This window comes from Urocitellus parryii, chromosome 3 (assembly GCF_045843805.1).
Source record: "Urocitellus parryii isolate mUroPar1 chromosome 3, mUroPar1.hap1, whole genome shotgun sequence".
Lineage (NCBI taxonomy): Eukaryota > Metazoa > Chordata > Mammalia > Rodentia > Sciuridae > Urocitellus > Urocitellus parryii.
Window position 1 is genome coordinate 185,129,738 of NC_135533.1, and position 15,213 is coordinate 185,144,950.

General features: G+C 39.8%; 1 protein-coding gene across 8 annotated transcripts in view; it reads right to left on the minus strand.

The window, feature by feature from the left end:
• Nek10 (NIMA related kinase 10) overlaps positions 1 to 15,213 on the minus strand; it is a 188,030-nt gene that overhangs the window by 61,673 nt on the left and 111,144 nt on the right. For 7 of the 8 annotated variants that reach the window (XM_077795650.1, XM_077795648.1, XM_026406136.2 and 4 more), the window contains 3 exons: positions 10,954 to 11,083; positions 10,211 to 10,281; positions 2,362 to 2,575 (listed from right to left, as the gene is read on the minus strand). In XM_077795650.1, coding sequence (XP_077651776.1) covers positions 2,362 to 2,575; positions 10,211 to 10,281; positions 10,954 to 11,083 — 415 coding nt within the window. The remainder of the gene's footprint in view (positions 1 to 2,361; positions 2,576 to 10,210; positions 10,282 to 10,953; positions 11,084 to 15,213) is intronic. The other variant, XM_077795652.1, reaches the window with a different exon arrangement.

Consider the following 15,213-nt stretch of genomic DNA (forward strand, 5'->3'; position numbering starts at 1 on the left):
GTTTGATGAAACGCAATATTTCCTCCTTGGTTCTTTAATCAAGTTGTCTTTTGTTTTTGTTTTTTTTTCCTTTTATTTAATGTCTGGTTAATCTTGAAAGAAAAACTTGTCAGCATACTTAAAATAGTACAAGGGGAGAAGATATTTTATGACTCTTTAAAGCAGTAATAAAAACTGTGTTTTAAAGTAAAGCATTTCTTTATGGTCCAAAAAGGCTGAGTGTGCTCCCTGCAGGTACTCTGTGAGGCTGGCTAACAGTAGATGCTCAATAAATGTGTATTAACTGCATGATTGACAAACATATTTAATGTTAATGACCACTTGGACAAGATAGCATTCACTTTTACAGCAATGAACTATTCCTCTGGTATATGCTTTACTCATAATTGATGCTACATAATTGATGATACCTTAAAATTTTTTGCCACTTTTTGAAGCTGCCTAGTATATTCAAACACAGTAATTTCCTTAATCCTAATACCCTAGAAAGTAAGTAGAATTTTCCCCTAATCCACAGGTGAGGATATAACCTGAAGAACCTCATAGCCCCTCCCTTGACTCTAGAGCTTTCCCCTTGCCTTACCTGGCCATGGTCCAAGAGTTAAATTTCTACTGTAAAACTGTCTCTCATCAATCAAAATATTGAGGGATGAAAAAAATATGGTATCTTGGATTTGCTTCAAAATAATCTGGGAAAGTCAGGGAGTAAGAAGTGCATGGGGATAGAAAAGACCTAAGATTTACATCAAGTAGCTAATGGTTGAAGCTGGCAGGGAGGGCAGTGAGCATAAGAAGTGGGCTTTGCTTCTATGTTTGAAAGTTTCCATAGTACAGAATTTTCTTAAATAACTGAGAACTGAAAAATAAAGAAATATGTGAAATGGTCCTTCTCAAGGTGTTTTGCTCAAGAGGATTTTTTACTGTTTGATTTTAAACTAACTCCACCCACCCCCATGTCAGTCACACGAACCTCATGTTAAGTGACTCTTTCACATCCCACTGGAAGTTGGTTTAAGTAGCTTTGCAGAGTGGAACTTAATAGAAGGCTCCAGATACTTAAGACATATAAAAATAACTAACTCTCTTGCAATCTAGTCTACTATTAGGAAAGCATCGTGGCACACATAGAACAACGTATTTCTTACTGTCGCCTGGCTTTTAGAGTCAGGCAGTAAAATCACAAGCCATAGTAAGCTCTTAGTCCCCGTGTATGAGATTTAACTGTGTTCATTCAGAGCAATAACTCCAAGTTATATGCTCCTAAGCATGAGCTGAGGCCTTCAAAAATCATCATGGATCGTTCGGTGAAGTTACATTAAGGTGGCCCAGCACTTAAAGCAACGAAGGTAAGAGTTCCCTACGTTGAATCTTCAACTTCTGGAACCCAAACACCTCAAGAGAAACCCATGAAACAGAAGTGCTCTCCTTCTTTTTAGAAAGAAATTCACTGGAGTTAACTGTTATTCAAGAAGTCAGAACTGTCTCTTCTTGGAGCTCAACTTCTTCTAAAATTTTAACGGCTGAAGTACAACAAGTCTTCTGGTCCCGGGAAGGAATTGAATTTATCAGGTACCTTGACCAAGAATTAGTTTTATGATCCTTCTTCCTTGGGCACCACCGTGAGGACAGAGGAAAAGAACACTTGGTCCGAGGGATCCCTTCCATGGTCCCTGCTGGGGGAGACCCAGAGCACAAGCAAACCATGGATGGTGGGTCAAGGTTAAAACAAAGGCACGTAGGTGGGGAAAGAAGGCAGCAACAAGAGCATGACCCACACCCCTGCTGGCACATGTGCAAATCCACAGCTTTAGCACCCTTTCTTCAAGTCCTGTTCAGAAAAACCTGTATATGTCAAAATAATCTGCAGGTTACTGGCAAAAAAAATTAAAAATACATTCTGATTTGAAGCATTGTAACTTTTTCATGACTACAAAGAGCAATGGCAGCAATGACAGAGAGACCAGTAAAAAAAAAAAAAAATTTTAAAGGCAAATGTTATTTCCATCTCTGAATGAACTCCCATTTCATACATGTTCCCAAAGGTAGAGATTGCTCAAGAAATTAAATATAAGCATCCACAGCTGTTTCCACAAAGACCATAATTTAAACTTGAAGAATTGCTGGGAGAACTTTTTGACACTTCTGATTTTGTGAAAAATATACAATGAAGTATGGATTAGTTGTTTTGGAAGGCCAGTCATATTGAGTTATTTATATCTTTAGAATAGAAAAGGGGTATAATCTGTAACTACATAATACTTAATTATTTCATGTAACAAATATTTTCCTAACTTTGGATTTTCCTCAAAACAAGCCAGAACATCTTTAGACAGTCTAGTAGATCGAGAGATGAGCACTCACGTGAGATAGCAGGGCCAGCTCATGGTGACATGTGACCGCGTTCCTGTTGGCTTCCATAAAATATCTCTGCGTGCGCCTCCGTTCCCTTTCCAGTTTCTTCTCCAAGGCCAGCTGGGATGTCGATAAGTTGTCTAAATACTTCATCATGACATCTGATATCATCGAACTGACTTCTACAATGTCGGGACGGATTTCTGCATCGGGAGTCAGGCACCTGAGACAAGGGATGAGCCAATTACAACACTGAATGAATGTCAGGACCAGACCTGGGATGTGGAAGGTCAAAATTAAACTATGCTACAGAGTCCACCATGGTATCTGCACCCAAGAAAACCCAGATAAGATAGGAATCAAATGTAAGTTTGAATCCAACACTTCCCAAAGGGTATTTAGAGAGCCGGGGAGAGAGAGGGAGGCAGGACTATTTCTTTGCATGTAGGCAAGGGCCACAGGTTGGATGTGAAGCTGTTCCTTAGGCTTCAGCATAGGCAGAGGGGCTCATCATCCCCTGTGTGGGTCAACTGCCTTCTGAAGTTACTCTCAGCTCACTGGTCAGTAGAACAAAGAGGGACCCCAATACACAGTCCCTGACAATCACCTTTGATGCACCAAAAGGAAGGACAGTTTCAGCAGGGGGGTCACAACTTATTGGCCTTTTCCAGCTGAATGTTGTCATTAACAATACACTTTGATGATTCAGTCTTACAAAACACAAAGTCATAAATATAAAATATAATCCAGTTACTTAGAGGTTGAAGATGTCTATAATAGGGTCAAAATAAAACTGGATCAACTTTTTAAATTATGGAACTTCACTGGGCACACAAAAGAGCAGTCCCCCAAACCAGGAGGTCTGAACTGGGAAGGAGAGGCTTGCCTGGCAGCACAGTCTGTAGAAGATAAATGAGGAAGTATCTGGACCTTTTTTTGTGACTGGCTGTTACATGTCATTCTTTTTAAAGCAACTGGGAGTGTTTAAGTTGATTCGACTGCGGAGGATTGGTTTGATTTCACTGAATCATGCTGACAAGGATATGAAGTTTATATTTTGCATTTTGTTTATGATAGGAGATAGAATTTCAGGGAAATCGTGATGATTGAAGTTTTGGATGAGCAGTTATAGACAGTCTGCCATAGGGCATCTCCAAACCGTCATCTTCAATTTTATTTGTCTTTAACAAAAGTAATTTAAAGTAACTAATTTGACACATTGCATGCTAATATTTCCTATGATTTTGGAAGTATATCACTCAGTATAGTAAAGGGAGTATTGTTCATGTTACAGAAACCAAATACCAAGATCATTCAATTACTTCCAGTATCCAGAATAGAATGTTATCTATTTTTTAATTCAAATTCTCTAATTGCACTGAATCATGCATACTTTTCAATCAAATTTAACTTGAATTTTGAGGAAAATATCTAACTTTCACATCAGTATATGACTTAGCAACACATCCTCACTCAAGCTATCTTTTGCCTGCACTGCTTTCTCCATCAGTCCACAAATATTCTTCACAACAGAAGTCAAAATGAGACTCAAAATGACAATTTGCCAATGACTCCCTCTTATTGAGTTTATTAATCACAACTAAACCACATAAGAGTTTTAATCAGATTCTAAGACACTATCATTTTCTGATCTGTGTTCATGCTTTTTCTTTTTCAATTCTAAGGCAGTGGGCTCGCACTATGGTCATAACAGGCACTCTGCACATCTGCTGAATTCATATTTAACAAAGTTCACTCTGTGCATTTGTTATGTACAAATATAGGCAAGAGACTATGGGAATAGGGCCAGCTACATAGTCTGTGGGTGTCCCCTGCAAATGAAAACAGGGAGCTCCAGTGGGACTGGAGAAGTCAAACTGCCCTTCTTACAGTTCAGCATCCCAACTGATGTTAGATAAGCGACCCCCAAGAGATTACAATCTCTGTGCAGGTAGGATGCACCTGGAACACAGGCCAGGGGTGGGAAGAGGCACCCCCTGAGTTGTCCACCAAGTGTGCCATGATGTTGCCAGCCTAGTCAGGAGAGGTCTTTTCTTTGCTTCCCGAGATGCAGCAGGGCACTTGCTCCATCCTGACATGTGTGGGGTTATTAATGATGGTGGGATGTGATGGTCATTATTATCCAAAGTACAGGTATGAAGACACGAATTGGTGTGAATTTACTATGTATACAACCAGAGATATGAAAAATTGTGCTCTATATGTGTAATAAGAATTGTAATACATTCTGCTGTCATATATAAATTTAAAAAAAAAAAGAATTTCAGGACCTTATATACAAAGTCTTAAACCCCAAACTCAGGACCATTTGAGCACAGGGGCTTGCACTAGTCACAGGCACATAAAGCCAATTCTGTGCTGTGCTATGATGACATATTTGTAAAGTTTCTTGCTTTTGCTCATAATCACAAAAGAAGCTAAGTTGTTGAAATTTGCCTTTTAATTAAATCAGATTCTTCATCTACTTTCGCTTAATTAGCCAAAAAGATTAAAACTGCTAAAATTCTAGGTTGCCCTAGTGTTATTTTGACTACCTTGTGAGAAAAAAAAAAAACACCCTGCATCTAGACCTTTTGTGAGCACAAATATTATAAATTTTCAGATTGCAAATATTTAAAATGATTCAAGATGACATTAGCAGGTAAATTGTTAGCTGAGTATTTTTTTTAACAAAAAGCAGCATAAGTTTGTTTCAGAAATCATGTGGTTATTTTAAAATATTATGGTAAATGGGAAGAGAAATGACCTCCCTCTCCTGGCATTTAGCTATATCCTCCTCTCCCAAGGCTCCTCCCCACCCTATATTTGGCCTCATTAGAAAAGGTACCAGCAGGGAGATGCAGTTTAGCATCATAATTAGTATGAAAGGACCTGGGTCAGATTGAAAACTCCTCAATAGCTTCCAAGTCCAGTAAGATAAAATTAAAATTCCCAGAATGCCATGTAAGGTCCCAGTTGATCTGGTACTTATCTCCCTCCTCTCTTTCCCATCTCCCAGCAACACATCAAATGCTCCTACCTGCACTTTTCCAAACAGTCCAGGGCTCTCCTATGCCACATATTTCTTTGCTTATTTTAGACCATCTGCTTGATTTTCCTTCTTGATAGTACCCTGAGCTTTCCCAGATATCATCTCTTATCTTCCTGCCCAAATCCGCATTTTCAAGTCTCCATTGGAAAGACTATTTGGAATGCTTTCAGAAAGACTTACTGTTCCTCTTTTATATGTTCTCAATGCACTGTGTACATTTGAAGTACTTAAAACTATCATAATTATTGTCTTGCAATGGCCTGATTCACCGCTGGAGGGGAAACTTCTTGAGGGGCAAGAGGTGCTTCCACCGTCACTATGATCTGAGAAGTCAGTATGTGAAATGGAATCTGGGTCCTGACAGCTATCCAGCAGTGAGCGAATGAATGAAGCAAACTCAGCACCAACATCTAAAGAACTGACCTATCCATAGCCCAAATGGATTGACCACAGCCTTGTACCCTCCCAAGAACATCTCCAATCAGAAGTTTCAGTCTAGTCTCATTGCTCTGAAATAACTCCCAGCTTCGGTTATTTCAGAGAATTTCCACTGAGTGAGTCAAAGTCAAACACACACTGTAGATTGATAGAATATCCTCAGCCTGTATGATGCTCCAATGATTTTCAGATAAGCATCAAGTCTTGTTCTAGAAAAAATATGGGATGTTCCCCTCTTCTCACCCACTTTGTCCCCACAACACTCTGAGAGATGAGATGGAGAAAAAAAAGTGAGAGGAATACAATGTTCAATTGTATTCATTTCATGTTTTATGAAACAAGAGTTGAAGTGGGGGTAAAAAATGTAAAGATTCACTTGCTCTAAGATCCACTTGTCCTTAGAGCTCACGGCTAGCATTAGCTTCTGTAGTCATTATGACTGCCTCTGAAACAAAGCGCCAGACAGCTTATGCAACCAGGCGCAGAGAGAGAAAAATAAGGCAATTGGAATATTTTGTGCATAAAAGGAAATGTTCTTCCTTTTAAAAAAGAAAACAGACAATACTCTCCTAAGAGTGTACTGGAAGGTAAAAATAGTCATGCTGGTACTGGGCAGAGCAACAAGATGTATTTATTTTCTACCCCAAATTCCAGAGCTGCTGAGTTATTCTCTTAATTTAAAAGCTTGCTAGAAAAGAAAAGTTTCGTTAACAAAATGTGCTTATATGCCACATAAACAAACAGGAAAAAGAAAAGATCCTGCACATTAGAGATGCAAATTGTGTGAGCTCTACTTGACAAGAATGAGATGATAGTAAAGTGGAAGAAAGAAGATAGACGTGACTGGAAGCAATGAACAGTTTAAGAATGATTACAGTAAACTTCCCCCTCTCTTCGAAGCCTCTGTCAAGCTACAGTGATTGGCTCTGAACCTAATAATTTGCTGAGATTTTAATTGCATATGTCCCTTGCATTGTTCTTGAAGAAAACGGGAGGCTAAGAAAATAGGAAATTTGAAAGTGTTCCCTAATTCTCTTGGAACTTAACTTTTAAATACTAAAAATCCAAAGCAAATTAAACATGCAATCACATGTAACTCACAACTGATTTTGGTTTTATGTCAAATTTCCTAAAGATAAAACTTTGCAATTGTGAACCCAGACAATGAGGAGTCTTGAATAGCTTGAAATGAAAATAACGTCTGTTACAGAATGCACCCTGCAATCTTAATTTACAGTCAGTTGCAAAATTAAATTGTCAGTTCTAACTTATTATGGCATCTTAGTATTTTTAAATGGAAAGCACCTTCAAAAACATTTCATCTGGAATCCCCTAATAGGTGATCATTCACCCTCTGGTGTCAGTGAGCTCACAACCCACCAGTGGCCTCCTGTACTGTGTATGCCTCTAATTCTGGCCTACACTTTGTCATGGTGAGCTGACCTTATCCTGCTTGTAACTTTTACCCCCTTTAGGTCTTTGCTCCTTATTCTGAAGCTCTATGGAATAAAGCCCATTCTTCTCGTATTTTCAAAATCATTCCACTTTCCCACTTAATCAAAGTATTTTGAATCTTCTTAGGATCAAGCCCTCAAATATGCAGACAACATCCACCCTGGGGTGGTAACGATCTCACCTCTCTCCTCCTCCTCCACCACCACTCCATCAGTCACCATCAACTGTGATCTCCTCTTCCATTCTCATGCCCTCCCTCTGCTCCCCGTAGAGCAGCCAGCATGGTCTTTGCTAAATAAGACATTTCACTATGCATCAGTCTGCTGATAACCCATCAGTCCTCCCTGCAGTGCTCCAATTAAAGATCCAGAACCCACCACACAGTCCACAGCACCTACAGCCTCTGGCCCTTGTTGCCCTTCCTGCCCCAAATCATTTGCTGGCTCCTTCTTCCTTACTTAAGATGCTTCATCTCCACTTTCTTCCCATTCCTCAAATGAACCAGTGAAGCTTTCACAGATGCTGGTCCAGGAAATGCTTTCTCCGCCCCTGTTCACCATTTGAGAATTATGGGTTATTCAGGTCTCAGGTTACATGACCCTTCTTCAGAAAAACAGTCTCTAACTCCTCGTACTAAGCCAGGTCCTTCTACCATCCTTCATGGCCCCCTTTACTGCCCTTCATCACATTTATAATTTGTTTTTTTATACTTAATTCTGCAAATAATATCATATGCTTTCACGGTAGTATCCTATTTCAGTTGTCATTTCACATAATAATGTTATTAATAACAGTATCTAACTTTATAGAGGTTTTACAACATAAAAAGTGTGTCAGCAGCATTATCTTAGTTAAGCTTCAGAACAAAGCCCACGCGGTAGTTAATATTGCTAACCACACAGCACAGACGAGAAAATGAAGCTCAGACGAGTTAAAATGAGTGGCAGAAGAGGCTTTAGAAGCCAATGCAGTCTAGAACCTAGTGATGCTCTAAATTTTTGCACTGTAATGTTACTATCTGACTCCCCTCAGCCCCCCACCCCACCCCCATTGGTCTATTGATCCTAAAAAGTGTGTTGATGGCCAGGGAACCTGTTAAAAGGGACTGACAGTCCTGCAGCTCAGTTGCACAAAGTCAGACTGCTGCCTCTGTACCTTTTTCTCTGGTATCTCTCCCCTTCCCTCTATGGCACTCAACTACCCATGAAAAGGAGAAATTAAATGAGCAAATATAGTATCTTCATCTTGCCATCTCCAGAGACTTCTTCAGTATATAAGGTACTTTCCAAAAACAAATAACAGAGAAGAGGCATGAATCATAGAGATAAATTGTCTGGATTCATTGGCAACAAGACATGACTGAGAATACGTGAAACTCAGATGATTTAGGAAGAGCTTTCAGCCCGTTTCCCATAACATTAACAGTGATAACTGCCAAAACTGTGCAAGTATTTGCCATTTCCTCAACCCTGTGCCAAGTGGTTTGCATATGTTACTTTGCGCAATTGTCACATGGACCTGATGAGGTTGGTACTATTACATTACAACCACCATTTTACTAGATGAGGAAACGCAGATGCAGAAACCCCTTGGCCACCATCTGCAGTTCATAGCAAGCGCTCTGCCCCTGCTAGGCCTGGCTCCACAGCCTGAGACTCGTAAGACTGTAGGCCAACATTATGCCAAACAAGAAAGGTTCAAGAAATAATCCTAAAATAGAGTAGGGGTAATTATTAGTAGAAAACATGGACCGGAGGGGAGAAGCCAAGGGAAAGCAGACTAGCCTTAGTAATATGACCATTATGGTCCATCAGAGACAGAAGCCAAAGCAAGGATTAAAACACTTGGGAAGGGGATGGAAAAGATGAGGATCTGGTACAGCTCAATGGAGCACAGAAATCACATTGGGCTGACTCGACTACCTGAGATGGTCTGGAAATAGCAATCAGCCAAACCAAAGTGATCCATTCACACATCCAGGGTCTACTCTGTGCCGAGCACTGTTCTGGGGACTAAACTGGTAAGAAGCAAGATGACAGAGTTCTTGCTCTTGAGTTTACTTTGTGGTAAGGAAGAGACAGACAATCAACAAACAAGGGTTTATGCATGTATATATTTCAGGGGTGGTGGGGCTGAGTTTTATGAAGCAGGTAAGGGGGCTAGAGAGCTCTGAGAGGCAGTGGGGTGGGCAGAGTGGGTTTCAGTAGAGAGCCAAGTGGAGTGAGGGCTTATATCATGCATACATCAGAGGGAAGAGTTTAGAAATAAAGTAAAAGAAAGGACAAAGGAGTAGGAGGAGATAGCTGGAACCTAGGGAGCAGGAGAAAGAGCAGAATGGGCCAGGTGAGAGATGAATGGGGACAGCCTCATGGGGCCAGGAGGGACTGGTCAGAACTTTGGGAATGCATGGAGATAATGACTTTCATTACTTTCCTACTATTTTGATGGCCAGAGCTTCTGATTTTCCTTGACAACTTACTATAAAGGACAATATTGCCAATTGAAGAATTAGACATGAAAAGGTATCTACAATTTTATCCCTGGACACGACCTTCTTCAGTTTCCTGTGTTCTCCTCCTGGCTTTCTTCCAAATTTGTGCAGATTTTTATGCTTCTTGTCATACTTCCAGTTTCATATCCTATTTTCTTCACTTAGTTTCATGTCACATGAGTTTTACAAGTTGATAAGAAGCCTTCCAAATAATCATTCTAGTGTTTGCATGACATTTTCTACTATGTCCTCTTGGATATTCCAATGGCTTCCAGAAGGTTCACTACTACTGGTGATACACAAACATCTTTCCAGGTTTGGATTAGGTGGGGACCCTTCCCCTCCACCTAAATAGTGAATGTTTATAGATGTGAGGTACTTCTTGAAGGTCCCTATATGTTGGAAGTTGTGAGATTAATTACCTGCTGATGGTATCTGTCACCTTCTCAGAGTAGATGCCTTCTGGCACTGGTTCATATACCGCCTCCACTATCTGCAAAACAAACAGACTGCAGTGGTAGATGTGATGGGGCTGTTGGCATCTTAGAGCAATGATCCTTAGCCACAACATGAAGTGCATGCACAAAATTTAATCAGAGATAAAAACATCCCAAAAATTAACATCAATTAAACAGTTCTAGAACACTGAATTATATTCCCCATGCTGGGCTACAGTTAACCTTAGATTCATAATAAAAAGATGCATGGGGTAATACCATATGCTGGGTTGTGGGCAGTCCAAACTGCAATTAAAAATCAGAGACCAGGGGCTTGGGCTGTAGCTTAGTGGCAGAGCACTTGCCTAGCACATGTGAGGTACTGGGTTCCATCCTTAGCACCATATAAAAATGAACAAATAAAGGCATGGTGTCCATATATAACTATAAAAAAAAATTTAAAGTAATAATAAGAGACCAAAAGTAACTTGATATATTCATATTTTATAAATTTCTATGATGAATGAATGAATGCAGTTGGATATGGAAATGTGCATAGCATGTGGCCTATATTTAGAAGAAAGGAGAAAAAAATAAGTCGGATCGTGCAGTTAATAAAGCAATGTTGTTTTCAATCAGCATTTGAATAAAATCACACAATTTCTGTTTGGAAGTAAATGAATGGCCTGTTGGCAACACAAGACCTTCTGTCTTCCAACTTTCCTTACTTTTGTAGCCAAGGAGAGCATGTTGGTGCTGCAGAAGGGAGGACTCAGGGTGGCCATCTGATACAGGATGCAGCCTGCCGCCCAGACGTCAGCCTTCTCCCCGTAAGGCTCGCTCTTCAGCACCTCTGGGCTGAAATAAGTGTAGGATGTTAATAGATACCCAGAAATGAGGGGAGCAGGGGTGCGTCAGCACAGGAAGAAGATCCAGTTTCCAAACTGTTATTGGAGATATCTTTGAAAAGGACTTGCAACTCCTAATCAAAATTTCAAGTAAACATATTAAAAAGGTATCTTGGAAACCTCCCAGCTTCAGATGAATCAAGAAGCAAAACCAAGCAATTCAGATTAAGCACTAAATATCAATAAACCATAGAAAACATGACCTGGTATGTGTCTGAGGATGATGTTTATTTCTGGAAAGAACAACCCCTCTGTGGTAGGTAAAATTGTCCGCCCTAGTTCTTTCTTGCTCTAGAGAACTTGCTGGGCATAGTTCGTTTACTGACTCCTGCCTTCAGTTTTGACTGTGTTTTCTTGCTTTGGCCAAAAAATGGGGGAAGTGACACTGTGCCTGATCAGCGTCTCAGTCTTAACAGGTATTGAGTGTTTCCACTTGTCCTGCTAGGAGCTTCTGTCCACTACCAGGAGAAGAAGGTGTCTGTCCTAGGTAGCTGCTACCTTTGCAGCAGAGCCTATAAACCTGCAGACCCTATGAGGCTAAGAAGAAATGCTTACCATTGGATGTCACTGAGATTTTGTGGTGATTAATAGTGCAGCATTCGTATTGGGGAAAAAAACTGATATGGCTTCCTCACTCTGCTAATCAACTCTAGGTTATAATGTGAGAGAAGAGCATATTTAAATATGTTTCTGGAAACAACACTAGCTACCATGTTCACCTCTTCTGAAGTGGCCACACAGTTTCAACGAGTTTCCAGTTGAAGTTAATCTGTGATGGTTTATGGGTCTGTCACTTATAATTTAATGTGGAAAGGAATATTGTTTCCTTGGATGTTTCTGATAGAATTTTTTTTCATGTTTATAGAATAAAGCTGAAGTAAGAACTAAAAGCTTTCAATAAACATGCCCTGCTAGGGTTTGGGTCTTGGAGCTTGAATCATCCCCCAAATGGACATGCGTAGCTTCATTACCAGACTGTGGTGCTATTGAGAGGTTGTAGAACTTTAGGGAGGCAGGACCTAGTCAGGAAGTTAGGTCACCGGGGACATGCCTGTATGGGGATGTCCCAGCACCTTCCTGTCTCTCTCTCTGTTTCCCAGATACCATGAGGTGAGCAGCTGCATGCTCCCCTGATGAGGTGCAGCCTCACCACAGTCCTAAAAGCAATGGGACCAACTGGCCGTGGACTAAAACCTCCAAAATCATGAGAAAAAAATAAACCCTTCCTCTTTTGAAATTGATTATCTCTGCTGTTTTATTGCAATAATGGAAACACATACACAAACATACTCTCAAATTAAGTAGTTTGATAATCCAATTCCATAATATACATTTAGGTCAGGGCTCAGCTCTCTACATTAATGGAGTGGATATTAAGAGTTGGCTTTGACAGTGGATTAAGGCATAAAGAAACTTGTAAATCAAGATCAGAATAATCAGGGTAGGTATAAGTCAGAATTGGTTAGAGAGAATAAACAAGGGGCACAATGGCACACGCCTGTAATCCGAGAAGCTTGGGAGACTGAGGCAGGAGGATTGTGAGTTCAAACGCAGCCTCAGTAACTTCGCAAGACCATAAGCAACTCAGTGGGACCCTGTCTCTAAATTTAAGAAAATATATTTTAAAAAGGGCTGGGGATGTTGCTCAGTGGTCAAGCACCACAGGGTTCAATCCCTGGTATCAAATTAAATAAATAAATAAATAAATAAATAATAAACAAACAAACAAGGAGTTGCTATTCTTGTGAGAAAACAAGACTAATTCCAAATTTAAGATTTATAGTAAGAATTTCAGGGAAATGTGTTATTTCTAAGTCTCTCGGTTAACTATTTTCAAATTTAGCATTTTTTTTTAGTTCAATAATATGGCAATGGGGCAAAATTTTCCAGGATTCTGCTGGGTCTAGGAGTCCAGGTATTTCCCATTATCCCTTCATGAGCTACTTATATTTAAAAATGTCTTAAGAAGAAATAACATCCTCATCAGAAAAAATATCTTTCACTCCCTACAGACCAGTTTCCCACGTTGTCACCTCTGAGAACTCAGGAGATTTGTTTCGTGTTTCAAGGCTCATGAAGCAGGTGCTCCACCATGTCCCTCCCATCCCCGTTCCACTTCCTGTTCCTTTTGTGCTCCAGCCAGCATCTGCACTTTTTTAGACAACAACCTTCAATGTTTTTTTAATCAAAAGACAATTTTCGAATATAGGAGAAAACACCTGTCAGAATACAGTTTACCTATTTATATTTTTCTCATCTTTATATCTCCCTCTTTTTCTCACTAGAGACCACAAAATCTTCCCATCTCCCTTTTGCAATGTGGCTTTGTAGTTTCTCCAATTCTTGAATCTGTGCTGGATCATATGACTAACTTTGGCCAATGAGATAATAGCAAAAGTGATGCTCTCTGGGGCTTGTTCTTTCCTGCTCTTGACATCACTTTGATCAGTACCATATGATTAGAAATAGGCACGCCTGCTGGATGATCAGCAACACATGACCCAGTTCCTCCACTGGGCCTGCCCACAGCCAGCTGGCCTCAAGACACAAGTGACAGGCATTGAAAACTAAGGGACCACACAAGTAATCGAGGCCAGTCCCATACAATGATCAATCGGCAACTCCCCTGGAGCCAGCCCAGTTATCCAGCATCCAGTACATTGAGGGGGAGAAAAGAGGCTATTGTATTAAGACATGATGTTTTAAGGTAATTTGTCAAAACAAAGTTAACTTTCATCAAAGTCAGCTTTCATCAGATTCTCAAAAGTTGTCAATGTGCCCCTGAAAGAGACTGAGATATCACTTCTCTGGAAGATAATAGGAACGGAAAGTAAGAGATAAACAACACAATTGCCAACCATCACACTGCTTCTGGGATAAAACTTTAAAATTCTCTAAGGTCAAAGAGCTTCCTAATTACTTCTAAACATAATGACACAGTCTAATTTCTACCAGTCATAACAAAAGTTTCTGTGATGACTTAAATTCTACCCCATCTCCAAAACTCACAGGTTGAAACTCCAACCCATTCCTCAAAATGTATCCATATTTAGAGATAATATCTTTAAAGAAATTATTAAGTTAAAAAGGATGTTTTGGGAGTCGGATTGAGTTCAATGTGACTTAAGTACTTAAAAAAAGAGGAAGGACCATAAGGAGTACACAGGCACAGAGAGACAATCTCAGGGAGCGGCAGCAAAAGGAAGCTGTCTGCAGGCCAAGGACACAGGCTTCAGAGGAACCCAGCCCTACCGACAGCCTGATCTTGGACTTGCAGCCTCCAGATCTGTTTCTCATACCAACAAATTGGTGCTATTTTGTGACAGTAGCCCTAGCGTGCACATGCACATTCTGTGAGAAAATCTACTCATGTGTTTTTCATCCTCAGAAAGAAACTGGCCTTTGGAACTATAATTAAGTCATATTTGATCAACATTTGCAAACATATCATCTGGTTTGTGTGTGAGAATGGTCACTATTTAGAAAATCATTGTAAAGTAATCTACTGCCATGTGTGATAATTTCCAAGTTCCCCGCTAAAGGCGAACCTAACCATATTTAGGGAAATAAAGAGTTATAACTAGAAGAGTGTTTCGGTTTTTGTTTGTTTGTTTGTTTGTTTGTTTTCTTTTCTTTCTTTTTTTCTTTCTTTTTTTTTTTTTTTTTTTGGTAGTATTGGGGATTGAACTCAGGGGCGCTCTACCACCGAGCTATATCTGCAGCTGTTCTTTATTTTTTTTATTTTGACACAAGGGCTTACTAAGTTGCCCAGGCTGCCCTTGAACTTGAGATCCTCCTGCATTAGCCTCCCAAGTCTCTGGGATTACAGATATGCACTGCCACTCCTAGCTAGCAAGAGTTTAAGAGAAAGAAGTAAAATAGTACATACACAAAAACTTATATACTACACGCCCACAAATTGTATAGAATTTAAAATAGAATTTTTATTCTAAAGAAAACCAAATTTTTTTTTTGTTTTAAAGTTATCCCTGAGATTAGATCTTCTGAAATCTTTTTAGTAATAGAGCATATGTTATGTGATATTGAACAAATATAGGGGCTCTCTGGAAACGATTAAAG